Source organism: Protopterus annectens, chromosome 1.part0 (genome assembly GCF_019279795.1).
Source record: "Protopterus annectens isolate FY-2018-M chromosome 1.part0, PAN1.0, whole genome shotgun sequence".
In the NCBI taxonomy this organism is placed as follows: Eukaryota; Metazoa; Chordata; order Ceratodontiformes; family Protopteridae; genus Protopterus; species Protopterus annectens.
In genome coordinates this window covers 1,955,707,939-1,955,734,130 of record NC_056725.1, presented here as the reverse complement: position 1 = coordinate 1,955,734,130, position 26,192 = coordinate 1,955,707,939, and the positions used below count along the sequence as shown (strand labels likewise).

Sequence of the window (26,192 nt, the reverse complement as noted above, 5' to 3'; positions counted from 1 at the left end):
AATTGTCTGGGAAGAGTCAGTGCAAGAAGCAGCACCTGGACTTGTCCAAGCAGTCCCTCACTAAGGACGCCGACCTTATGGAAGGAGAGAGATCCCCCCAAATCCCCTCTAAAAGGCACCTCTCTCTGATCTTTTGGAGCTCCTTTGCCGGCTTGGCATCTGGACTGCAGAAGCCCCTTGAGCGGAATCCTTGTTTTTGGAGGCCTTTGGGGTGGGCCAATCCACATCCCAGGTGATTCTCCCTCCAGATGCAATTATTAACCTGGTGTCCCAGAGGGAGTGGAAGAAGCTGATATGGTGGAACCAGTTCCCCAAAAGCCTGCCAAGATCCTTGGCCCCTCCCCTAAGGATTGGTAACACTGGAGTAAGAGTTCTGCCATTGATGCTTTCTTGATAGCGGCAGCCACTAAGAAGGACATCTTGGTTCATAGGTTCATAGTAGGAGAGTTCCTTGGCCCATCCCTAAATAGGGCATTTCTGGCATTGGATTTCTTAGGGAAGCACACCTACCACCTCAGCCGCATTTGTGCTGAGAGTGTTAAATTATCTAGCTCATTTGACCAGGCTTCAGTGGGTCATTGTGTCAGGTCTCAAGAGCAGTGAAGGAAACTGTAGAAACTCATCTGTCCCACTCTCCAGTCCATCTGTAATGTGTCCGTGTGTCTACTTTCCACTCAGCTGATTGCACTTCCTGTGTGGCTGGCACTGCATCACTGTGCATCTCCACAATTGGTTAAGATTGTGTGACTTTGCAGACTGCTTTAGTGCCCCATTGGATGACCTGTCTCTTTGGGCCAAAGGTTAGACACCTTGACCAGGAGTGAGCAAAATGGAAAAGGAAATGCCTGCAATTGGTATGTTTTGCTACCCCCTCAACAGACCTTTTCTCAGAACCAGAAGGGGGGGGTCTTTTTTAGGAAATTGCAACAGCCCTTTCAAGAGGCTCCTACTGAGGTTTCCCCCACAGCAGGGAGGCAACCACAACAGACGCTGGCTTCCCGAAAGGGTGGTCCACAGAGCCAGGACTTCTGAGGAGGTTTATGCAGGAGGCACTTTGTGACCCTAAAAGGTTGGCCCGACTCTCCTGCTCTGGAAGCATGCAGAAGTCACTCTCAACCCAAAAGCTTGAGGCCATTACCTCAGATGCATGAGTGTTGGTCTTATCCAGAGGCTGTTCAGTTCCATTTATACTAGTTCGTAGTAGAACTCCCAAATGACTTCTAGACATTCCACCCCATTAGAGAAGAGCGGCAGCCATTGAAATTCAGAAGCTGCTAGCAAGTCAAGACATCGAGGATCCCACCAGACCAGTGAATGATTTGGGGTCTACTCAAGGATCTTTTCTATTCCAGAATAGAGCAAGGATCCTGGACCAGTCCTGGCTTTTCAGCAAGTTGGATCAGTTTGTGAAGCAGACCAAGTCCTGGATAGTCACAGTACAGTCCATTTCATCTCTGAGGAAGGATGACTGGATGTGCTTGATCGCACTCAAGGATGCCTACCATCATGTAAAGATTACAAGGTGGTACAGAAGATTTTTACACTTCTGGCTAGTAACTGTTGATTACCAATTCATTGCTGTGCCTGGTCTTCCCCCCGCCTTGGGTATTCACCAAGTGTATGGCAGTATTAGCAGCCTGGCTTGGGTTACAGGTCTTTTCCTATCTGAACGATTGGCTCCAAACTGCCCCCACAAGAGAATCCCTAGTTAGGGTCAGGGATATCTTACTCCAGCCATGCAGTTCCCTAGGGATCAAAGTCAACTACCAAAAGTCCAGTCTCCATCCACTTCCGTCCTTGATGTGTATAGGTTGCTATTTAGGCACAGTATCCCATGCCAAACTTCCAGAGTCCAGAATATCAAACTGAGTTCTGGCAGGTTCTTTGATTTCTTATAAAAAAATCTCCAGCATGTCTTATTCTCAAGCGCTTGCGTCACATGGCAGCTGCCATTTGTTGGCCTGGTATCCCATGAGGACATTGCAGTGTACTCAGGCAGTACAGTGGTTGTACTTAGCACATCTGATGGACTTTCCAGTTCTGACCAGTGTTGAGACCAGATCAAGTGGTAGTTGAAGTTTGCCTTGGCATCCACAGGGAAATTTTTTATTTTTCACCCTCAAGCCATTGCCAAGATGGACGTCTCTTTTCTGGGGTGTGGGAGACATTTTGATGGGAGAACAATCCAGGGAATCCGGTCCATTAATGAGGCCAACCTGTACATTAGTGTCTTGGAGATGAGAGCATTCCTGTTCCCATTTCAGGCTCTCTAGAATGTTCTCCCCAAGGGTGTGATTTCTGTCCGTACAATGTCAGTGGTCTGTTATCTGAACAAATGGGGAAGCCCATTCTTATCCCCTTTGTCAGAAGGCCATGAGAGTCTGGCAAAGGGTAATTCTGACCCAATGGTTTCTGATTGCAAAACACATTGTGAAGAAATCTAACATCTTAGTGAAGAGTTTAAGTAGGAACTTTCTTTTTTTTTTTTCTTTTTTGGAGCTGGGGTATTCTGTGTTGCGATCTGTTTGCTTCCCCATACAACACTGTGTGCAGCAGCTATTATACCTTAGTAACAGGAACAGTTTGATAGGATTGCTGTCCCCTTATGCTTGGCCCTTGGGTCCTGTGCGTGTATTCAGTTACCCAGTTGTTAGTAAAGTTTCTTCAGAAAGTGGCCTGTGGCAGAGCAGCTATAATTCTTATTGCCTCTTTTTGGCATCGCCAGGTGTGGTTCCCCTTCCTTTGGCCCTTCCTGAGATATCCTCCTTGGATCCTTAATCTCATTCCAAATATTATTTCTTGCACGTTGGGTCTGGGTTCATCCAACCTTTGAATTCTCAAGTTAACCACTTTGTTTCTGCAATTCCCTTAATGGTCAGGAATCCCAAGCTTTTCAGACATTCACATGTTAACTTCTTCCTAGATGTCTGCTCGTAATGTGTATGCTACTAAGTGGAAGCATTTTGCCTTGTGCTGCCCTTAAGATCTTGAAGTCCTTTCTTAAATGAACCCTTTTACTTTGTCTTCCTGTCCAAGGTCCTGTTCAGCCTTGAGATTTTCCTTTTGTGCTCCAAGTGGTGGTCTCACTTCCTTTTGAGCCCTTTACTACTGTTGGTTTGAAATTATTGTGGAAGACTATTCTTGGTGGCCGTTAATTCCACGAAACATGTTAGAGCTGCAGGCCTTCCATGCTGTCCCTTCTTATTTGATATTTCAAGACTGTGTCCTTTAGACTGGATCCTGCCTTTCTGCGTAAGGTGATATCAAAGAATAATTTGAGCCAGTCCATTCATCCATTTTTTTTCTCCTGATTTTTTTTTTAATGGGGTGAAAATCTATTGCATTGCCGTGATGTCCATAGGCAACTGATGTTTTATTTGGATAAGACTAAGTCCTTTAGAAAGTCTAATCATTTTGTCTCATTCCCTAAGTCTTGGTTGAGTGCTCTAGTATCCAAAGTTACTCTGCCCAAATGGCTTTCTGATTTTATTTCCTTTGGGTGTGGTCAGAAAGGAGAATATTTGTGTCACAAACCAAAAAGTAGTTTTACCAGAGCTATGGGTAATTTTACAGTTATTTTTCTCCAAAGCTGCTTTGGATGACATTTGTGCAGCTGCAACTTGGGTGGTTCATGACTTGTTCCTGCCCACTACAAACTGGATATCCAGTTGAGGTGTAGAGCTATTGCTCACTATGCTTCCAAGAGGCCACTCTGGAGTGTTGCTTGGCTGGGGACTCTGTCCTACAGGTTGAACCCATACAGAAAAAGCAACATTGGATACAAAAGTTATGCACTTAACATAACAATAGATCCATGTGGTCTATTTCCGTCTGGTTTAACCATCTCCCCCACCTTCTTGGCTGTCCTTTTATTCCAAAGATGACTGAGCCAAGGAGACCACTTCCCCTCTTTTCTTGGCACCTTAGCTTTTTAGCTTTTCTCCCTTTGGTGCTAGGTCCGAAAGTTTAAATAGAAAAAGGGGACAAACTTGATTTGAGGTAGCTCTGGTGGAGCAGGAGTTTATGGGGAGAGGAGCTGGAGCTTCTCAAGCTGAAGTCTTTGGAAATTGGCCAGCATTGGATATGTATTTGATCCAATAACCCACAGGTTGAACCAGACAGAAACCGACAACATGGATCTATAGTCATTGTAAGTACATAACTTTCATATTTTCAGTGAGATCCTGAAATGAAAATGATTAATTTATCTAATATTAGCTTGAGTAGCTCACTATGTGCTTTCTTCTCCTTTACATTAGATAACTCAGAATTGTTCTTTCTAGTTAATCTGTCTCCTTCCAGGACATTGGTTTGTAAATCTAATTGCTGCATCCTCGAGGATGATCATTAGCTTGCTGAACAAGTTTTTGTTCTCCTGCAGGAGCCACTAAATGGGTGGAATCATGGAAACGCAAGGATTGGAAACTAAGTACAGGAAAGCCTGTTATTAATCGGGAAGACTTTGAAAGGTTAGATCGTGCCAAAGAAGGAATGGACATCACATGGGTAAGCAAGTTTTTTTAGTGTATTTTATATTGACTGTGGTGGCCCAGCTAGGCCTGCAGTTTATTTTCATGAGAAAATTCATCCAGAACACTGGATTTTTCTAATGCCATAAGATCCATTAATATTCTTCTAAGGTTCTGCCAAGTCCGACAGATGTGACCTTGGTTGGTCTCATTAAAATGATGGCAGTTTTGGAGTATAGTACTCACTACCTGAACTAACTGCAGTATTATTTTTAGAGCATCAAGTGACATCTGTTGTGGAACTAGAACCCATAGTCGGGTGATATTTTGGGCATTACAGGGGATCATGTAATCTACTGCAACTTTGATGTGCTGTGAGAATTTTTTCTGCCCTTGCATTACCAATCATTCTTCCCACACTCATTATGAAGGCTGTTGTATGCATTTATCACAATGTGAAAAAATCCTCTGGTTTGGGGAAAGTGCATTCTTTGTATGACCCCTCAAGACTCCTGAATCCTTTGTCCATCTGCGGGCTGTCCCACACAGACACCGATCCTAATGCCTGATGCGTGCTTGTGTTATACAAGCACGGTTCAGGGATCAAATGACCTTTGTATGTGGCAATGATATCATGAGTTGTGTTATATGTATCAGGGGAAATAGTGTAAATTGTAGTACTATTGTAACATATCCTTGCGTGTTCAGCAAAGTGCTGCCTTTGGCTTTCTGTTCCTGTTCAGCAGTTGTTATACTCTACACTTGACTGTGGTTGATCTCATCATAATATTATGAAGAATACCGGAACCAGCAAGTGTCATTCCAGAATACCAGTGACCTTGCAAGCATAATTTTGTTCCTAAGCACACTGTGTGCATGACCGCCACTACTTCAGATAGATGGGTAGATAGGGAAGGCATTTAAATATATTTGTCATTATTCCTTTCTGTGCTGGGATACACATGATTAGATGTCTTTTTTGAGTGTGCCAGTTGCCAAATGTTCCATTCTTTGCTTGTTTCTGTCTTGGAGGTTTGTATGATATCGACAACTGTTGAAAGAGATTTAGTAATACTGTTAAAATAATAATTAAAGGCATCTTAAGAATTTGTGCAGCAAGTGCTGTATAATAAAGGAGAATAAGAAATAGTGTAATATTTGGTGAAAGTCAGGTAAAGACAGAATTAAGCGAATCTAGGGCTTAGAACTGTTCAGCTAAAAAGTGAGTAGAAGAACTAAAGCAGGTTCAAAAAGACAGTTAATGGGGAATCTGAAGTAGTTACTTCATTTGCTCTGCAACCTGTGGGTATCGGATCCGACAGCTTTCCAAGATCCGAGCTCCTAGCTCCTCCCCCTACCCATAATCCCCTGCTACCAACCACATTACCTCAAATCGTTTTTTGCCGCGGCTGAAGAAGCTTTCCCTTTGAAGAGCTCCTGGCTGGGTGAGATCGTTTCTATCTTAATTTCACCAAAAAAGTTTAAAATAGTGTGTGTGGTAGTAAACCTTTTCTACCCCTTTTAGTGTTGGTTTTAATATTTCTGGTACAGTGAATTAGTTTGTCTTTGTCACTCCCCCTCCCCCCTTAGCATTTGTGTGTGTGAGTGCTTTAACATTGCGGAAGGGCCTAATGCCATTTTTTCCAAATGTACTGAGTGTGGCCACAAGCTTTCCCCAGCTGATGGCCACACTCAGTGCGTTTTGTGCCTGGGGGCAGCTCATCTCTCAGAGGCCTGCCAGATCTGTGCAGCCTTTAACCCCCGGGCACTTCGGGATAGGAAGAACAAGCTGATCCTGGCGGGAAAGCTCCCCCAGGAGTCAGCTTCTTCTTCCTCTTCCGTTCAGGCTCCAGCTGCCTCAGCGGCCTCGGCGCCCTCTGTTCCCTCAGCTCAACCTGGGACTCAACCTCCCACTTCGGGTTTGAGCTCTGGGGAAACTAGTGCCGCCTCAACTAAGAAGAGGCACAAGGATAAGGAGGGACATAGATCCCATAAAAGGCGGGCCAAGTCTCACCCCTCAGCTCAGCCAGCAAAAATAACTAAGTCTCCTTCTGGGGTCTCCGGGTCCTCCTCTCGGCTCAGTTTGCCTAGCTTTGAGCCGGAGGAGGAAGATCGGTCTCCCTCTAGGTCGTCGAGGCGGCCCTCCCGGCCCGCTTCGACTACCTCTTCCAGGTCAACCAAAAGCATCTTCAAAGCAGATATGGATTGGATGATGCGTCTGTTCTTACAGACCCAAATGCAGATGGGGGTGCTCTTGCCCCCCCCCCCCGGGGGGGAGCGCAGCTCTCATGTTTGCCCCGATCGCTCCTTCTCAGACTCGTTTTCGGATCTTGGAGTCATCGGATCCATGCCCGTTTGGACCCAGGGAATTGTCTGCGCCAATAGCGCTGGTCTCTTCGCTGACTATGCCCTCGAGCTTGTCTCATCTGAGCTCTCGGGGCCGAGGGCTGAGCATCGGATCCGAGAGAGTTGCATCTTCGGAGCTGTTGGCTTCAGAGCGCACCTCTCTCTTGGCGCCAACCCCGATCCCTTCCTCGGAGCCGAGGAGATTGCTCTCAGAGGCTGGCGAGGGTGATTCTCCTTTGGCTTTTGAGGTAGTGGAGAGGGTACTGTCGAGATCCTCCAGATCCCCGGTTCGGGCTTCGGATCCACCCGTACCCCCACTGTATGAGGGTCTGTCTTCCATCATCCGACCATCGGGACAGCCTGCCCAAACCCTCCAGCTAGTTCCTGTTCAGGAACAACAACCCGTGGATGAGCCCTCTTCGGATAGCCCCACCGAGGAGGTTCCTCGGAAACGTCGGTGTAAAAGGAGGCACCTGGACTCCCCTGAGTCCGTTACCACTGACACGGACTTAGATGATAGGGAGGGTTCCCCAAGGTCACCCCCTGAAGATGTCTCCTTTGGAGACATCATGTAAATGTTGCGTATTAGACGGGGGTGGTCTGCCCAAAAACCTTCTCTTGATGAATCCGTGTTCCTGGAGGCGTTTGAGGCAGGCCCATCTACTTCCTGGGTGTCCCCTCCAGCCGACCCCCTGGTGGACTTAATTACCACCAGGGCGTGGAAGGAGCCCGACACCGTGGAGCCAATTCCTAGGCGTCCCGACAAAATACTAAGCCCCCACCCACAGATAGGCAATCATGTGCCAAAGCATCCCCTGTTGATGCCATGTTGGTGGTGGCGGCCACCAAGAAAGAACTCTCTCAGGAGAGTTCTCTGGTCCACCCGCCAGGTAAAGAATCTCGAGCGTTGGACCCGATTGGGAAGTGGATGTTTGCTTCAGCGACCTTTTCTATAAGGGCGCTGAACTATATGGCACATACCATCAGGCTACAGTGAGACCTGATCAAGGAATACGCTGCAGCCCCCCCCCCCCAGAGTCCATGTCGGTCGGAGACAGGAATGTGTTTACAACACGAATGGCCACTCTGAAATCCATCTCCAATACGTCTATACGGCTCCTCTCTCATGCTTCGGAGGGAGCCGCTAGAGCCAGCGGAGCAGAGGTAGTCTTACGACGTCACGCCTGGCTCCATCTTTGCGACTTCGCGGATCCCTTCAAGGCGTCCTGCGCGAACGCCCCCTTTGACGGTTCTGCTCTTTTCGGCAAGACCATTCGCGATACGCTGGTCCACAGCGAAAAGGCTGGGAAGACGCTGTCTGCCGTCGGAGTCCGCTTCTCTAGTCTCCAAAGATCCTTCTCCAGGAATCAGAGGGGACAAAAGAAGCTGTGGTTCCGCAAGTCTCAGCAATCCCATCCAGCTGCGGACCACTCGTCCTCTAGAGGCAGAGGAGGACAAGGTGGACGCCGGCCCAGAGGCAGAGGGGGGCCGCGTAATTTCGGGTCTAGAGAACCTTTCCCCGACAGACCCACGCAACAGCCCTGAGGGCTTGCCCGACTGTCCCTCTCTGGAGGCAGTCTGGGGGCGGTTGACGGAGCACCTGTCAAACTTGGGAGTCCCTTACAACGGATCGATGGGTGCTCCGTGTCATTTCCAGAGGCTACTTCATTCCTTTCCTAAATCTTCCCCCCAAAACCAGACACCTCCCCGATGTCCCACCCGATCAGAGGGAGGCGGCGGCTTCAGAGATTTTGAAGCTGCTAAGAAAAAGAGCCATCCAGCCCGTCCCCCCAGATCAGTCCGGATTGGGTTATTACTCAAGGTTCTTTTTGGTGCCAAAGAAATCGGGGGACCTCAGACCCATCTTAGACCTTTCCACTCTGAACCTGTTTATACCCAAGGAAAAGTTCCGGATGGTCACTCTTCAATCTATCCTCCCCCTTCTGCAGGAGAATGGATGTGCTCCATAGACCTCAAGGATGCGTACTACCACATCTTAATGGACAGACAATCCAGGAGGTTTCTCCGCTTCTGGCTCGGAGCCAGTCATTACCAATTCAGGGTTCTTCCATTCGGCCTCACTTCAGCCCCCAGAGTGTTCACCAAAGTCATGGTGGTGGTTGCTGCCCACCTAAGACTTCAGGGCATTCAGGTCTTCCCGTACCTAGACGACTGGCTCCTTACCGCAACCAGCAGGCATCAGCTCTCTGTAGCGAGAGATTATGCACGGACTCTAGCCCACAACCTAGGCATTTCAGTAAACCTGCAGAAGTCCTGCCTGTGCCCCACTCAAGCCCTGGAATTCATAGGGGCCAGGTTGGATACTCGAATCTCTCGAGCTACTCTAACATCAGTCAGACTGAACAGCTTGTCTTATCAGGTGTTAGCCCTTCTCCGGAATCCTTCTCCTCCAGCGGAGTTAGTCCTGAGGGCACTAGGGTCTATGGCAGCAGCGATCGGTCTTTCCCTCCATGCCCGCCTGCGAATGCGAATATTGCAATGGACCCTTAAGTCCAATGGTCCCTCTTGCTCCACCCTTTGAACACGTCCATACCGCTGAGCAGAGTTTGCAGTGACTCCCTTCTTTGGTGGTTGCATGCGTGGGAACTCAGAGAAGGGAGGCCCTTTGTGATCCCCCTGGTCAAAGCCATGTTGACCATGGACTCTTCTCGCCTCGGGTGGGGGGGGTATTGTTCAGGCAGATCCGTTCAAGGCACGTGGACTCCCATAGAGACCGCATTGCATATCAATGTCCTAGAGATGAGGGCGGCGCTTTTAGCATTGCAAGCTCTCCACGACCTTCTTCCCCTGGGGACTATTGCGATCCAGACAGACATGTCTGTAGTCTAGTATATAAAGAAACAGGGAGGAACCAGATCCTACCCCCTGTGTCGAGAGGCCATGAGAGTTTGGGAATGGGCAATCTCCACCAACCGTTTTCTGGTAGCAACGCACATCCCGGGACGATCCAACATATTAGCGGACAAGCTATGTCGGGTGCTTCTCACTCCCTACGAGTGGTCTCTGAATCCATCTGTTGTGAAACCGATCTTCCACAAACGGGGGTCAGCCTCGCTGCGATCTTTTTGCTTCTTTAAACACAAAATGCAACGAGTACTTCGCAATAATTCCCCCCAGAGGGGGAAACCCCCAGAGACGCTCTGGTCCATGCTTGGCCTCCTGGGCTCCTTTATGCTTATCCTCCCCTTCCTCTCATGATGAAGTTCATTCAGAAAGCCTCTCTGTTGGGGAGCAGAGTTATCCTCATAGCCCCATTCTGGCCTCGGCAGATCTGGTTCCCCTTTCTGCGGTCTCACAGTGGCTCCTCCGTGGATTCTGGATCCCAGTCCAGAACTGATTTCTCATCCCGCGGATTGCCCAACACCAAACCTGGTCAACCTCAAGCTTGCGGCTTGGCTGATCCAGTTCCATTAATGGCTAGGACTCCCGGTATCTCATCTCCCGTTAAGGCCATTCTGGTTGCGGCTCATAAGCCAACTACTAGAAAACTTTACAACAGTAAATGGAAACGTTTTTCCATTTGGGCTGAAGATAAGGGCTTGGACCCATTTACTGTCCCTATCCCGACCATTCTGGACTTCCTCTCGTTAATCTTTCGACAGGGAGCAAGCGCTTCTACGGTTAAGGTGCAATTGGCGGCCATCTCCCATTTTCATGTGAGTGATGGCATAGGTTCCTTATACAAAGTTGTGCAAAACCTTCTTATGACGCATCTTCCTTTTAAATCCACCGATAAAGTCTGTGGTCCCCCCATGGGACCTCACTCTAGTCTTACAAGCCTTGACACGAGTCCACCTTTCGAACCTGCGGCCTCAATTCCATTGAAGTTCTTGTCATGGAAAACAGCCTTCTTAGTGGCTATTACTTCAGCCAAAAGGGTTTCAGAATTACAAGCCTTGTGTATGAAGCCTCCTTACCTTTTGTCTTTCACAAAGATAGTGTGTCCCTCAGGACTAACCCGTCTTTCTTGCCTAAGGTTGCTTCAGAAGCAAATATAAATCAGTCGATAAATCTACCAATGTTTTTTCCCTCATTTCAGAACAAGGGAGAATACACATTACACAAATTGGATGTACACAGACAGCTGCGTTTCTACTTGCATAGGACTAGAGAGTTGCGCAAGTCGGACCAGTTATTTGTCTCGTATGCAAAATCAGCCATGGGTAAAGCCATTTCCAAAGTCACTATAGCAAATTGGATTCGTCAATGTATTATTCAGGGGTATATATCGTCTGGCAAACCAGCCCCAGTTAATATCCGTGCTCATTCTGCAAGATCTGTAGCCACCTCAACAACCTTCTGGTCTAGGGTTCCAGTGGACGACATATGTTCAGCAGCTACTTGGTCCTCTTCTCATACGTTCATTTCTCATTATAAATTAGATGTGATTTCGAGAAGTAGGGCTTCGTTTGGCTCCGCTGTGCTTCGGAATATCCTTCCGTAAGGACCACCCAGGTTCTTATAAGGTAGCTGGGGACTCTGTCCCACAGGTTGCAGAGCAAATTAATTAACTACTTCAGATAAAGAAGTTTATGTACTCACCATAACGTTCCATCTGAGTAGGTACTTCATTTGTCTGCAACCGACCCCCCCCCCCCCTGCCATCCCCCGAACCTTTCGGGATTTTTTTCTGATCACCTTTACAGTTGATTTGTTTTTCATGTTTCCAGGTTGGTAAGGCAAAAAAAATGATCTGAGGTAATGTGGTTGGTAGCAGGGGATTATGGGTAGGGGGAGGAGCTAGGAGCTCAGATCTTGGAGCTTGGAAAGCTGCCGGCTCAGATCCAAAGTCAGATCCGATACCCACAGGCTGCAGACAAATTAAGTACCTACTCAGATGGAACGTTATGGTGAGTACATAACTTCTTTTTTTCTTCTGAGTGCATTAAGGTTACTCATTTTCATAGGCTTCCACAACAGGGATAACACAGCTCTTAAAAATGTAGAAGTCATTTTTTTGCTAGAAAGGTTGAAAAGAATCCCCCACTCATAAAATTGTGAATAAACTTACTTTTATGGTACTTTTGGGAATTCAGAGTCTACCGTACAAAGGAATAAAGAAACACCACTGCAGCAGAGGATGAATGACTTCCCACAATATTTTTTGAGGGTGAGGCCACCACAGGCCAATGGGCTAATTTTCTTGTTACTATTTTTTAAATGATTTTTTTCTAGCTTCCATTTATGTTCATAGTTTACTAGCTTATTGCCCTTCTGAAACAGTGTGCACTAGAAGGACTGTAGCCACACCACTATTTAAGGTTATTTTGCTGTGTGTACGTTATTGCCTCCTCCTCCAAAACAATTCAAGGTTTTTTTTTTCATGCAATTGTCAGGGGATGCTACTGGCTTAATTGGCTACAAACTTTTTTCACTTGACTTCGTATCATCAATAGCAAAGGAGCACATGCATCTTTAACTTAATGGAAAAAATACATAATCTGAAGTAGTTTACTTCATTTGATTTTCAACCTGTGAGAATACGGATCCGAGCCGACAAAGATTACTTGCATCAGCTCTGAGCTCCAGACTCCTCCCCTTATCCATAATGCACCTCCCCTGCCTTCCATCCCCAGATCTCGTTTGCCACGATTTGTGAAATATCGTGTCTCGAACTCCAGCTAGTAGGGTCTTTTTGACTGTAAGTTTTCAAAAAATTTGTTAATTTTAGTTGTTTCAGATTAGTATAGGTACCCTTTCTCCCCTCCCATCACTTTGGCGTCATGTGTAGGTTTGTAGTAGTAGTTAGTTTAGTGTAGTTTGTCTGTGGTGCCCCTCCCCCCTCTTAGTCAGTCTAGTGTGGTGAGTGGGTGTGCTGGTTTACAGAAAGAAAGTTTTTGACTGTTTTCACTTTCTTCTTTAAGCATGGCTGAAAAGCAGGATAGGCAGTCATAGCAGCTGCTGTGACTGAAGCAGAGGACGAGGAGGGGGAGGTTCATTGGCAGGCAGAAGACCTTTGAGGGCCAACTTGGTCTTTCTATCCTTCAAGGCTCGGGAGTTGAACCGCACACAAATGGAGAAATCCACATTCAAGTGGGCCCCACACCCAAGCGCAATACACACAGAGTGTGGCCATCCGCTGGGGAGAGCTTATGGCCACACATTGTGCAGTGCTTAAAAATAAGCTTCTCTGGCCTCCCCACCCTCCCAGGCTGAGACTCAAACTCCTGCATCTAAACCTGTGGTAGTGGAGCAGAGGAGAGGTAGAGAGTGGGAGAGAGTTGACGGCAAAGGAGAAGAGGAAGAGGTCCCTGGACCTCTTGTCACCGAACAAGTCTGCTCGGATCAGTGACTCCCCTCAGCTCCAGTCTCTGAGGTTCTTCCCGGAACCATAGGAGGTACGTCCAGTCTCCTGGGACTCAGCTCCCTGACCGGCCAGGTCGGAGTCCGTGGCCTCATCACGGTCAACCCGTTCCTTATCGGATATGGATCTGGATAAGATGAGGCACTTTATCCATACACAGATCCAGATGGGAGTCTTGCCAGCCCCCCTCCCTCAGGAGGGGGGGAGCTCACTTCCCTTTTTTCAGCCCATTACTCCTTCCCCGCTCCGACCTTTGACTTCGGAATTCTCGGATTCAAGGTTGGCCTTGGTCAGGGGGGGTCAGCGCCAACTGTTCTCGCGTCCTCTATGCCAGCAGCTGCCTGGAGTATCTCTGATCCGACTAGTTCGGATCTGAGCAGCTCTCTGAGCCGGAGCCTGGGTGTCGGATCCGAGGGAGTGGAACCTTTATCATCGGCTCAGACGTCAGTCCAGGTTCCCTCCCTCAGGGCTCCATCCACTTCGGGTACGGCTCCGATTCTCGCATCGGACCCAGGGAGACCGGCCTCCTTATTGGCTTCCCAGGAGGTCCGCTCTCCGATGTTCAATGTGGTAGAATGGGTCCTCTCCATGGTATCAAGGCCCCTGACCTTCCCCATCGGGCTCCGCCCAGACCCCCCTTTGCTCAGTCTATGGTCCCCGTTGTTTTACCAGAAGGACGGTCCATGCCCGAAGAGCCCCAGATGGTTCCTCCAGAGGAACAGATGGCTTGCGAGAGCGCTCCCTGGAGAGCCCCACAGGAGATGTGCCTCACAAGCATACGTGCAAGGGGAGGCACTTGGGTGCCCCCCCCCCCCCCGAGTCTGTAACTGAGGACACAGATTTAGATGAGGGGGAGGGCTCCCCAAGGTCACTTCCCGACAGTGTCTCCTTTGGAGACATCATGGAGATACTGCGCTAGCGGGGAGGTTGGTCTGCCCCCAAGCCCCCCTCTGAGTCTGTGTTTCTGGAGGCTTTCTGCATGGGCCCGTCTACATCTTGGGTGTCCTCTCCCATGGATTCTTTAGTGGATTTGATCACATTGCGGGCATGGAAGGAACCAGATACCATGGAGCCGATCCCCAAGCACCTCGATAAGGTTTTAAGCCCCCCTATTGTGACAGACCTTCCTGGAACAAGGTCTCCCAGTGGACGCCATGGTGATAGTAGCAGCCACAAAGAGGAAACTATCTCGGGAAAGTTCCTCGGTCCACCCTCTTGACAGAGTCACGGATGATGGACCGTTTAAGGAAGCGGGTGTATGCTTCAGCTACCATTTCAATATGGGCGCTGAACTACTTAGCCCATGTCGCGAGACTCCAACGCGACCTGGTGAAGGAACTGGAGGAGTCTCCACCCAGGTCCATGTCGCAGGAGGACAAGGCTTCATTTTCCACAAAAATGGCCACTCTGAGAGCAGTGTCCCATGTGACTCCTCTCCCATGCTAAGGAGCTAGGGCGGCTGGGTCCGGCATGTCCATGAGGTGTAATGCCTGGCTCAGGTTGTGCTAATTTACCGAACCCTTTAAGGCACCCTTTGCCAATGCCCCTTATGACGGCTCTACTCTTTTCAGTAAGACCGTCAAGGAGACACTAGTCGAGGGTGAGGAGGATGGGAAGACACTGTCTGCCGTTAGGATCTGCTTCTCTAACCCTTCAAAGTCCTTTTCCCAGAACCAGCGAGGGCAAAAGAAGATGTGGCTCCGGAAGTCTCAGTATTCCTGGGACACTCAAGGCTGCACTTCCCCTGGCGGCAGGGGGGGGGGGGACAGAATGGATGCTGGCCCAGAGGCCAAGGGGTCCGTAAAACTTTGGGTCTCTAAACTTTGTCGGACAGACCCGGGCAGCATCCCTGAGGAGTTGCCCGACTGCTCTACTCTGGAGGCAGTCGGGCTGATTGTCCTTGCACCCAGCGGCATGGGAGTCCATAACAATGGACCACTGGCTGCTTCAAATCATATCCAGAGGATATTCAGTCCACTTCGTGGGTTCCCCCATATCTCCCAAACACCTCCCGGACATTCCACCCACGCAAAGAGAGGCAGCAGCACAGGAAGTTTCCAAGCTGCTAGGAAAACGAGCCATCAAAACTGTCCCCCTAGATCAGTCTGGATCGGGCTTCTACTAGAGGTTTGTTTTGGTGCCAAAGAAAACGGAGAACTTGAGGCCCATTCTGGACCTCTCTACCCTGAACCTGTCAGTTGCCAAAAAAAAAGTTCCAGATGGTCACACTGCAGTCCATCATGCCGTCCCTGCAAGAAAGTGACGATGTGCTCGTTAGATCTCCAGGATGCTTACTATCACTTAAAAATGCACAGAAGCTCCAGGAGGTTCCTCCGCTTCTGGCTAGGGGCCAATCATTATCCATTTCGAGCCCTACCCTTGGGTCTCACCACAGCCCCCCCCAGGGTGTTTACCAAAGTGATGATGGTGGTAGCGGCTCACCTGAGGCTTCAGGGGATTCAGGTCTATCGTACCTGGACGATTGGCTCTCCACTGCTCCCACCAGGCGTCTACTTTCTCAAACCAGAGACTACTTTCTGACACTTGCCCTGAGTTTGGGTATCACAATCAACACATCCAAATCTCTACTAGAGCCTGTACAGGTGATAGACTACATTGGTGCCAGGATAGACACACTCCAGGAAAAAGTGTTCCTGACCTCGGAGAGAGCTCAAAACCTCAGGATGCATGTCTCCCTAATTTACCTTTCTCACCTCCCGACAGCGGAATCAGTGTTGAGGGCCCTAGGCTCGATGGCGGCGACCATAACTCTCCTTCCATGTGCTCGGCTAGACATGCGGATTCGTCAGTGGATTCTGGCAGTTCAGTGGTCCCTGTTGGATTTACCACTATCCTATCCACCGAAGTCAAGTGTTTTGGTCGTCCCTCATATGGTGGATGAGCTCTCTGGACATTTTGGATGGACGACCCTTCGTTCCAGACCCGGCCCAAACCACAGTGACCACGGATGCCTCCCATCTCGGGTGGGGGGGGCATTGTTTGGGCAGGACAGTCCAAGGCCTGTGGTCCCCATAGAGACCAGCTTGCATATCAATGTCCTAGAGATGAGGGTGGTCCTTCTAGGGTTGCAGGCCCTTCATGCCTTTCTTCCTCTGGGGACAATTGCTATCCAATCAGGCAACATGTCGGTAGTCTGGTATATCAACAAACAGGGAGGGGCCAGATCTTATCCCCTTTGTCATGAGGCCATGAGAGTGTGGGAATGGGTGATCTCCACCAGTTGCTTTCTTATCTCAACGCACATTCCAGGACGGTCCAACATTCTAGCGGACAGGCTGTCTGACCATTCTGATGCCTTACGAGTGGTCTCTGAATCAGTCAGTGGCAGAACAGATCTTCAGCAATTGGGGTCAACCTTGTAATCTCTTCTCATCTCCTTCCAACGTGAAGTGCAGCAGGTTTTTTGCTCTGAACCACCCGCTGGGGGAGTCCCACAGAGACGCTCTAGTTCATGCTTGGCCTCCCGGTCTTCTGTATGCTTACCTGCCAGTTCCTGTCATCCCGAGGTTTCTACAGAAAGCTTGTTGACTGGGGAGCAAGGTGATCCTCATTGACTCATTCTGGCCTTTCCAGGTATGATTTTCCTTCCTTTGGTCTCTCCTCCTGGCACCATCTTGGATCCTAGATCCCGTTTGGGATCTGATTTCACACCCATCATGGGTGCCTCATCCAAGTCTGGACAGCCTGAAGCTCACGGCTTGGCTGCTCCAGTTCCCGTGATTGCTAGGATTCCCGGACTTTCCTCCTCAGTTAAGTTCATTTTGGTGGCTGCTCATTAGTCGTCACCCAGAAAGGTTTATCGCAGCAAGTGGAAACGTTTTTTTTTTCTGGGCCTCTCAGAGGAATTTAGATCCTTTCACAGCACCTGTTTCCACCATTCTTGATTTTCTAGCTGACATCTTCCAGCATGGTGCTAGTTCTTCTGCTGTCAAATTTCAGTTGGCTGCCATTTCTCATTTTCAGGTGTGCGAGAATTCTGCATCCTTGGCATCTCCTAGACTGTGTAAAGCCTTTATTAAAGGCACTTTTTTTACTATGCCTCCCGGTCAAAGATCCTGTCTCCCCGTGGGACCTTACTATGGTTCTCCAAGCGCCGGTCGCCCCGCCTTTCGAGCCTGCCGCTACTGCTGATCTAAAATTTCTGTCGTGGAAAACAGCTTTTCTGGTCACTATTACCTCTGCTAGAAGCGTTTTGGAATTATAGGCTTTGTCCATAAAATTCCCGTACATGATTTATCATAAAGATAGTTTCCCTTCAAACCAATCCATCTTTACTTCCTAAGGTGGCATCACCAGTCAATATCAATCTGACTATATATTTTCCTGTGTTCTTTCCCAATTTTACCAACAGGATGGAATACAAAACTACACATGTTGGATGTTCACACAGTTGCAATTCTATTTACACAGGACAAATTTTCGTAAATCTGATCAGTTTGTTTCGTTCTATAGATCCTTTTTGGGCAATCCTATTTCCAAGGTCACTATAGCTAAGGTTACCACCTGTCCCACTTTGCGAGGGACAGTCCCTCTTTGGGCAGTTGTGTTCTGCTAAAAAAGTGTAAAAATGGGAATTGTCCTGAGATTTTAGGACAAAATTAGTTCCTATATTTTATGCGATAGTTCCATAAAACAGTTATTCTGTATCTGAAACACCTAAATGTTATAAGAAGCAGAATAAGCAACTAAAATGCTACAAGAATAATCTTTTATTTAGGCAAAAAAGGGAAGTTCTGTCCTTTGTACTGGCCGTGAGTATGTTTTGGCCTGCAAAATCTGATGTTTGTACCAAAAATGTCCCACTTTGGGCATTTAAAAAGGAGGCAACCCTAACTGTAGCTAGATGGATTTCTTCATGCATCCTGCAGGTCTACAAGGGCAAAAGCATGTCTCTTCCAGATCAGGTTAAAGCTCATTCCACTAGGTCCATGTCTACATCTGCAGCTTTCTGGTCTGGGGCGTCTTTGGATGACATTTGCTCTGCAGCTACTTGGTCCTCATCTCATAAGTTTATCTCCCATTGCAAATTGGATTTTCCATCTAGAAGGAGAGCATCCTTTGGCTCCACGGTACTCCGGAGTATCCTTCCATTAGGGCCACCCAGGAGTTTAGTAGCTGGGGACTCTGTCCCATAGGTTGAAGATCAAATGAAGTAAACTACTTCAGATAAAGAAGTTATGTACTCACCATAACATTCCATCTGAGTAGTTGTATTTCATTTGTCTTCAACCGTCCCTCCCTCCTTCCTCCGGACCTTTGGCACATGTTCAGCCTACGGGCTGTAGTATAGGTCACCAAGTATGTTATCAGGTCGGGTTATAAGTGTAAGTTCAGCAAACTCGATCTGGGGATGGAAGGCAGGGGAGGTGTATTATGGGTAAGGGGAGGAGTCCGGAGCTTGGAGCTGATGCTAGTAATCTTTGCCGGCTTGGATCCAATACGGATCCATATTCACACAGGTTGAAGACAAATGAAGTACAACTACTCTGATGGAATGTTATGGTGAGTACATAACTTTTTTTATGTCAGTGTTGTACTTTTACATGTAAAATGAATAAAACCTTAGTTTTATACAGAAATGTATCCTCGTTTTTAGCCTGAAATTGTGAGAAAGGTGTATTTTTTTGATTTTTACATTTTATTTACTCTGAAGAAGTAAAAGCCGCACTTGTGTTTTCAATTGACTTTCTCAAATATTAGTTTGTAAACTTTAAAAATGTAGTTCTGCCTTCAGTTTAGCCTGAATTTCAAATAGAAGTATCTCTTCACTGATTCAATATATTTTCATGAAATATTCTTGACCAGACTCCTAGTTTAGTCAGGATTTTATTTTGTGTAGCTTGATTTAAAAGTTATAAGTGAAAGCAGATAATCTCAGATACTTGCATGCTTGTCAGAAAAAGTACGATATGTATATTGTAACAAAATGATGAAATATATCACTTTGAAAAAAGCATTATTTTTATTTTGATTTCTTCAGTTTACTAGTGATTCAGCTATCTAGAGAGTTTGTAAGTCTGAAAAAATGCAAAATGTACAAGTTTGTTGAAAACCAAATTGCAAAATTAAGAGCAACTAAATAGTGGTGTGATACTACTGGTGGTACTTATAAGACCATATGTCTGTAACCACAAGAAATTTCTCAAAATATCCTGGCTTTCAGCTAGTAAACATAGTCTGATTCCAGGTATAAATATATACATATATATATATATATATATATCAGACTTCCAAGATGGCTGCACATTGAGTAACAGCTTAATTATGTCTCTCCCTGTCTGAACACAGAAATTTAGCAGAGAAAGCCAGTGGACCTAGATTTTTATGTAAATTTCAGTAACCGACTAGGAAGTACACTGCCTAGATGCCAGGAAAAAAAGAAATGTAAAAGACCTGGAGTAAAGTCAGCTACAAAAGTTGAGGAAAAAAAACACAGACTAGGAAAAGTACTGCAGTTCAGAAAGCAGTGCAAGTTCCAGATACTACTTCCAGTAACCTAGTGGAAAGTATAAAGCAGCTACACACAAACCTGGTTAAAATAAACAAAACACTGGATTATATCAACACAAACAATAAGTTGGAAAAATGGAATAATCTTTGAACAGATATTCATATATTGTGACAGAACTGCAAAACTCAGAAGTTGAAATGAAGAAAAGACTGGCTGAATAAGAGATTGCACAAGAAGAGATGTTTCAAAAACCTGTAGGGAAAACCTTAGATTTTCTACTGTACCCACAAAGCTGGAAGGAAGAGACTGTGTATTAATTTTATGGAAGTACAAATAAGCAATTGGACTGGTATTCCACAACACAGATTGTTAATTGAAAGGGCACATGATGTGCACGCTCCAAACCTGATTGAGAAAACAATCTAGACCTTTAATAGTAAAAATGCAATCTTACCAGCAGAAGTTGATTATGACAAAACTGTGGCAGAAGGACAACGTACTAAAAGTGGGGGACAGCAGAGTGTTTGTGGAGAATGACTACTCGTTGCACAAAAGGCAGAAGTGGAATAAATTTATTCTGTTATATAAGGCGTGCCGCAAAGCAAGCAAGCATGATATTCAAACTGCTGTACCCAGCTGTCCTCAAAATTTTTCCTGGCGAAACAAAAACATTTTATGATTAAGTACATGATAAGGAAGAAATACAAAAGTTTGACCAGCAAAACATGACCTGTGAAACCGAAAGATTCTGCTTCTTGTTTTTCTGGTAATAGACCACAGAGAAACTGCCAGTGAAACCTTCCCCAGTGTTTCAACAGAAAATGATTGAGAGAGAGAGAAAAAAGCACAGAAGAACTGAGAGTGCACTGGAGATGAAGCAGAGACAGGTTTTGTGAGATGGAGATGAACAGGAATAGAACAAAAGAATTTGGGAATGTATTTTCTTTAAGTTGTAGGGGACTGTAAAGCATGTGCCCTACTATCAATGTTTGGAGACTAAAGTCATTTACCTGGAAATTGACAAATGTGAGATTGCAAAGCAATAATTATATTTGTGAAATAGGAATACTCAGGAGAGTGGAAGAGGAGGGAGAGAGTTAAAGTGAAAACATTCTAAACAGTATTGCTTAAGTGGTGCATGACTTTCTCTGCTTGTTACAAAGTAAGGTTTTTCAGTTATTTTTGACTTTAATGGGGACACTAATGTAAATAGGTTCTTCTGTTTTTTTGTTTCTTCCTTCTGTCTTTCTCCTTTCTTAGTTTTAAGAAATGTAGGTACTGCAATGTAAAAAAAGGGGGGGGGGGCTCTGGTTAAGAGAACGTGACAAAAGAAAAATTAGTGCAGACTGGAAAGACTGTGTTAGCTCTATGTAGTTGTGATGACTGGGGAAAGATGGGCGAAGGCTGCCAGCCTAGTCAAATAGAATCTGATGTATAATTCTTGCATTTGTAAATGTAAAATACAGGCATGTTTTCTTGATAATTGCAAAATACAGGCATGTTTCTTAAGTGTAAAGAATACTGAAATGTGGAACTGCAAAATGTGACAACGTTGCACTCTACTGGCCCAGTGACACCCTTTCATGTTAGAATTTGGCTCCAGTGCGGCTGGATGAAGGTTTCATGCCCATTGTTATAAGGCTAAAGTTTGACCAGAATTTAGATGTGGAATGTATTTTATTGCTCTGGTTTCTGTTAGAATACACATGTGAAATGTCTTCTATTGTTGTAAGTTCCTGAGCAGGTGTTAGATTGATAGATAATGCAGTTTGTTTGCCTGGGAATACCCAAGTGTCATGATGTAATTTGGGAAGGCCTTAGAGACATGTTTGATAGTAATGTTTAAATACCGTTTTCTCACAAGAGACTTGGGAGCATTTTGATCTGGATATCCAACTTAGCACTCTGCCTTATGCTCACATGTAAGTTTTAGCACTGTGATTTCTTGTAGGAGTAGTTAAAGCTAGAAAAGATTAAGTATTTTTCTTTGAAATCAGGCATGTTCTACTGTGTTATTTTGTTTGTGTGATCTCTGAACTCTTAGATATCTCTGTGGTATAGTAGTTTTGTCTTGTTTTAATTATTTATTAAATATTTTTAAACCTTTTACCTGTGGCTGGTTTGTGTAGAGATGAGCTCTAGAGTACATTGCATATTATTTATTGAGTTTATTGTAATAGGCCACCCTGATAAGCCTTAGACTGTATAGTCACATTACCATTGGATTATAATATTGCACAGTAATAATTGGACACCCTTTTAAGGGTCTTTTAGTAGCTGATAGCTGGGTGGTGGCAGTAATTACTACCGTATAGTCTGGGTAAAGGGCACAGTTGGAGAATCTGTGTCAGCCTTTCCCAGTGTCTGTGAAGTTGTATAAACACGTAGCTGACAACACACAGACACTGAGATATTTGGCAGGGACACAAAGCGCTGGTTGGACAGAGAGGGTACTGGAGGTTTTAGCTTGCCCAGCTAGGCTGAGACCTGGATGTGCCATTGGGGGGGGTCTTATTGAGGACCTGGTGAGCAAGGGAGCAACCAGCCCCAGACTGACTGTGATCTCTGTGTACACTTAAGGGAAATTGTACTTTACTGCGTGTGTATTAGTTATCCTTTCCTCTCTTCTAGGAGACTACCTCCCTGGTGTTAGTGGTGAGGATTGAGGCTCCTTGATTCCTGGGCCAGGGCATGGTCGTCAAGTAGTAAGTTTTGACAGAAAGCAAGTAAATGAAAAAGAATATTGAATATTATAAGGTCTTTGTTACCTAGTAAACAGTCCTATATCTGGTTATCATGTCAGTAGCAGTCTTATAAAGACGACTGACTTGGAGAAAATGTTTTCTGAAAGCATTCAGGTGTTTCCCAGCTGGGAGAGCTATAAAGATGAGGCAAAACCAGACAGCACTTAATAAAATCTGACTGCCATGCGTTTTGACATGGATAAGCTTTCTGTTTAGCTTATGTGTGTGTGTGTGTGTGTGTGTGTGTGTGTGTGTGTGTCAGTTTGGAACTTATGTTCCTATTAAGGGCTAAAACTTAAATATTTGAAGATGTACACAGTTTTTTGTGTTAGTAGGATGTTCTTCATCTCACATTGCTGCAGTCCTTACACTTGGGTAGTCCGCTGTCCTCGGTCAGCCCGAATATCAAAGTATAAGGCTGACGTCGGTCAAGGCGCATTTGACTGACATCAGGACGTCAGGGTACAAATGCGCATGACCGACGTCATATCCTCAGTCTTTTTTGCCGCATGGTCCGATGCAGAAGCAGCATTGCAAGTGCCGGTTGGCGTTCTGAGATTTTTCGTTTTCGAAGTTTCAGACCGAGTCAAAGTTGGCTAAGTACCCCGTTGGGGAATATTTGTTTTTTCTTGCCTCAGTGGTTTACCGGATGTCAGAAAAAGTGAATAATTGCATTTCTTGTGGGAAACAGATACCGCATAGAGATTATCATACTTTGTGTATTCCTTGTTTAGGGCCTGAGCACGACGTTGTTGGCTGTCGCTCTTGTGCTAGATTTAATAAACGCACTATAAAGAGAAGGTTGGATTGTGCCAGGTTAGTCTTTGGGAAGCGGTGCAATTATAAAATGCCGTCGGATGCTCCGGCCGCTTCTTCAAGAAGCGCAAGGACAAAGCAGTTAAGCCTAGGCTGGAAGAACCGTCTGTACTGGACGCCGGTTCTTTAGAGGTGTCGGTGGAGCCGGTGGTTCCACCGGAGATTTCTTTGGGTTCCCAGGAGAGACTTTGTTATTGCAGGATGTGGCCTCTCAGGAGGCAGGTCAGGCCGAAGGGGCTTCTCAGGTTACTTTACTCCCTCCCTTCCTAAGGTGGTTAGGCCCTCTCCTTCTGTTGCCAAGGCTTCTCCCAGGGCAGGCCAGGTTTAGCTTCAGTTGGTGTCACCCCTAGTTCTTCAGGAACTGTGCCCAAGAAGCATATGCTTAAAATGGCAGAAGATTTGATTACTTTGATTAGGGGTTCTTTGCCCTCCTGATAAGAGACCTAGGGTGGAGCCTGAGCCAGGAGTTTTGAGCAGGCTTCGGATGTTTCAGAGTCTTCGGCTGAAGACTTGCAGGAGTATTCTCCTTATTCTGACTCTGATGTGGATGATTCTACTCCTTCTGCTTCTCCTCCTGAGGATTTTTCTTTTCAGAAACTCTTCATTCTATGAGGGAGCATTTTAAGTGGGAAGGCCAGGACTTCTCTGATTCCAGGAAAAGGCTTAGGAATTTTGTTTTTGCCCCAGCATAGGCCTTAGGCTATACCTCCTGTTTTAGATGTGGTGGAAGATGTTTTTGCAGAGGCTTCACTTAATCCTGATTCTTTGCCTCCTGCTCCTGTTAAACCTGATAGATATTACAGGGTGCCTGAAGCTCATAAGTATATTTTTAAGAGTCCTAGGGCAGACCCAGAAACTGTTAGTCAGGGCCCTAAAGGTGTTAAGGCTTCTGTTGTCAAGAATCCGGTTCCTTCAGACAAAGAGGCCAAAGCTTTGGACAGATGGGGAAAGAAAGTTTATACTTCTTCCACTCTAGCTATGAGGGCTTTGAATTGCCAGTTTCACATGTTAAAATACCAAAACTATCTCCTTTCACAATTGAAGTCTAAGGTTGATGCTCTGGCGGAAGGTATTGATTGTAAAGAATTGCAAGATTTAGTACATGTTTCTGAACAGGTGGGTAAGCATTCTTTGCAATGTGGTTTTGATGCTGTACAGGCCTCGTCTAGGGTGGCTGCCACTGGATCAGTTCTTCGCAGGCACGCCTGGCTGAGGGATCAGAATTTGTCTGACCATGTTAAAACAAGGATTTTAGATGCTCCTTTACAATCTGATGTGTTATTTGGTTCTCCTGTTGAGACAGTTTTAAAGAAAATGGAAGACGAGGCTAAGTCTATGCAGACTGTTAAAGATTTTTTGCAGGTTCAGCCTCCAAAGTTTAGTAGAAATTGGCCTACTAAGGGGTGGATGTATCCTTCTTATGATTCCCAGTCTAGGGGTAGATCTAGACGTGGTAGGGGCAGAGCTCAGGGTTCTTTCAGGCCTCGTACAGGGAGTTCTCCTGCACAGTCTTCAGGTGAGGGCAGGGGTCAGTCCTTTCGTAAACAGACCCAATGACCTACCTTTTCAGCTGCCAGAGCCTTCTCGTCTGGCAGCCCCTTTGGGAGGAAGGTTGGCACTTTTCAAAGAAAATTGGAGTTTAATTACCCAAGACAGATGGGTATTGGATATCATACACCACGGTTACAGGTTTTATTTCCATACCTTACCTCCTTTCAAAGGCATGCCAGACGCTCCTCCTACACAAAGAATAGAGGCTCACAAGCAAATTTCTCTGTTACTCCAACTAGGGGCCATTCAGCCGGTCCCTATGCCAGAAGTGGGCCTAGGATTTTATTCTCGCCTGTTCCTCGTACCAAAGAAAGGGAACACGTGGAGACCAATTTTGGACTTATCTATCCTCAACACTTATCTGGACATTCCCAAGTTCAAAATGTTGACGCTACAGCAGCTTTTACCTCTGCTGGGCAAAGATCATTGGATGGTAACTTTAGATCTCAAGGAGGCTTATCTTCATGTTCCTATCAGACTGAGTTGCAGGAAGTATCTGCGTTTTCGAGCTGGGACTTCTCATTATCAGTTCTCTGCATTGCCCTTTGGCTTATCTACTGCGCCCAGAGTGTTCACGAAGGTTCTGGCTCCAGTGATAGCTTTCCTCAGGTTAAAAGGAATACAGATTTATCCTTATTTGGACGATTGCCTAATTCTGGCTCAAGGAAGGGACGAGCTTCTTCATCATTTGGATTATGTGATAGCAGTGCTAAGATGCCTGGGGTATTCTGTGAGTGAAATAAATTCCAGTCTAGTACCCTCTCAAGACATGTGCTTTCTGGGTGTGAGACTGAATACAGCATCCCAGATGGCCTTTTTGACCCCGGACAAACAAAAGAATCTTTCCCTTTACTTTCATCAGTTGTCTCATCAGTCCGGGCTGACTGCAAGGACAGTCCTTCAAGCCTTAGGGTTCATGGCATCTTGTATTCTGGTGCTTCCCAATGCCAAACTGCATATGAGGAAGCTACAATGGTATCTCAAAAATGTATGGACACAGCACTGCCAGGATTTGGACACTGTCATTCCAATAATACCTTGCATTCAAAAGGAATTTTTGTGGTGGGCTCAGGAATGTCACCTAAACAAGGGACTCTCTGTGACCCGGCCAGAGGCGAGTCAGATTCTAACGACAGATGCCTCAGACAAAGCTTGGGGAGCTCATCTAAATGGAAAGTGGATACAAGACAAGTGGCCTGCCAGACTACAACATCTACATATCAACTTGAAAGAGATGTTAGCAGTCCAGTTTGCATTAATAGCCTTCAAGGATTTACTTCTTCCAGGGCAGGTGTTGATTCTAACAGACAACACAACTGTTATGTGGTACATCAACAAGCAAGGCGGAACACATTCTTATCCTCTATGCAGGCAAGCGATGATTTTGTGGGAGACTGCTCTCACTTTACAGCTAAATCTTCAGGCAAGGTTTCTGCCGGGAGCACAGAGCTCCTTAGCAGATGTGTTGA

At 46.2% G+C, this 26,192-nt stretch overlaps 1 protein-coding gene across 1 annotated transcript in view; it reads left to right on the top strand.

Annotated features, from left to right (window-relative positions):
* RNASEH1 (ribonuclease H1) overlaps positions 1-26,192 on the top strand; it is a gene marked incomplete in the record, with an annotated part of 1,200,073 nt that overhangs the window by 1,025,374 nt on the left and 148,507 nt on the right. The window contains 1 exon segment of the mRNA XM_044070435.1: positions 4,382-4,506. Coding sequence (XP_043926370.1) covers positions 4,382-4,506 — 125 coding nt within the window.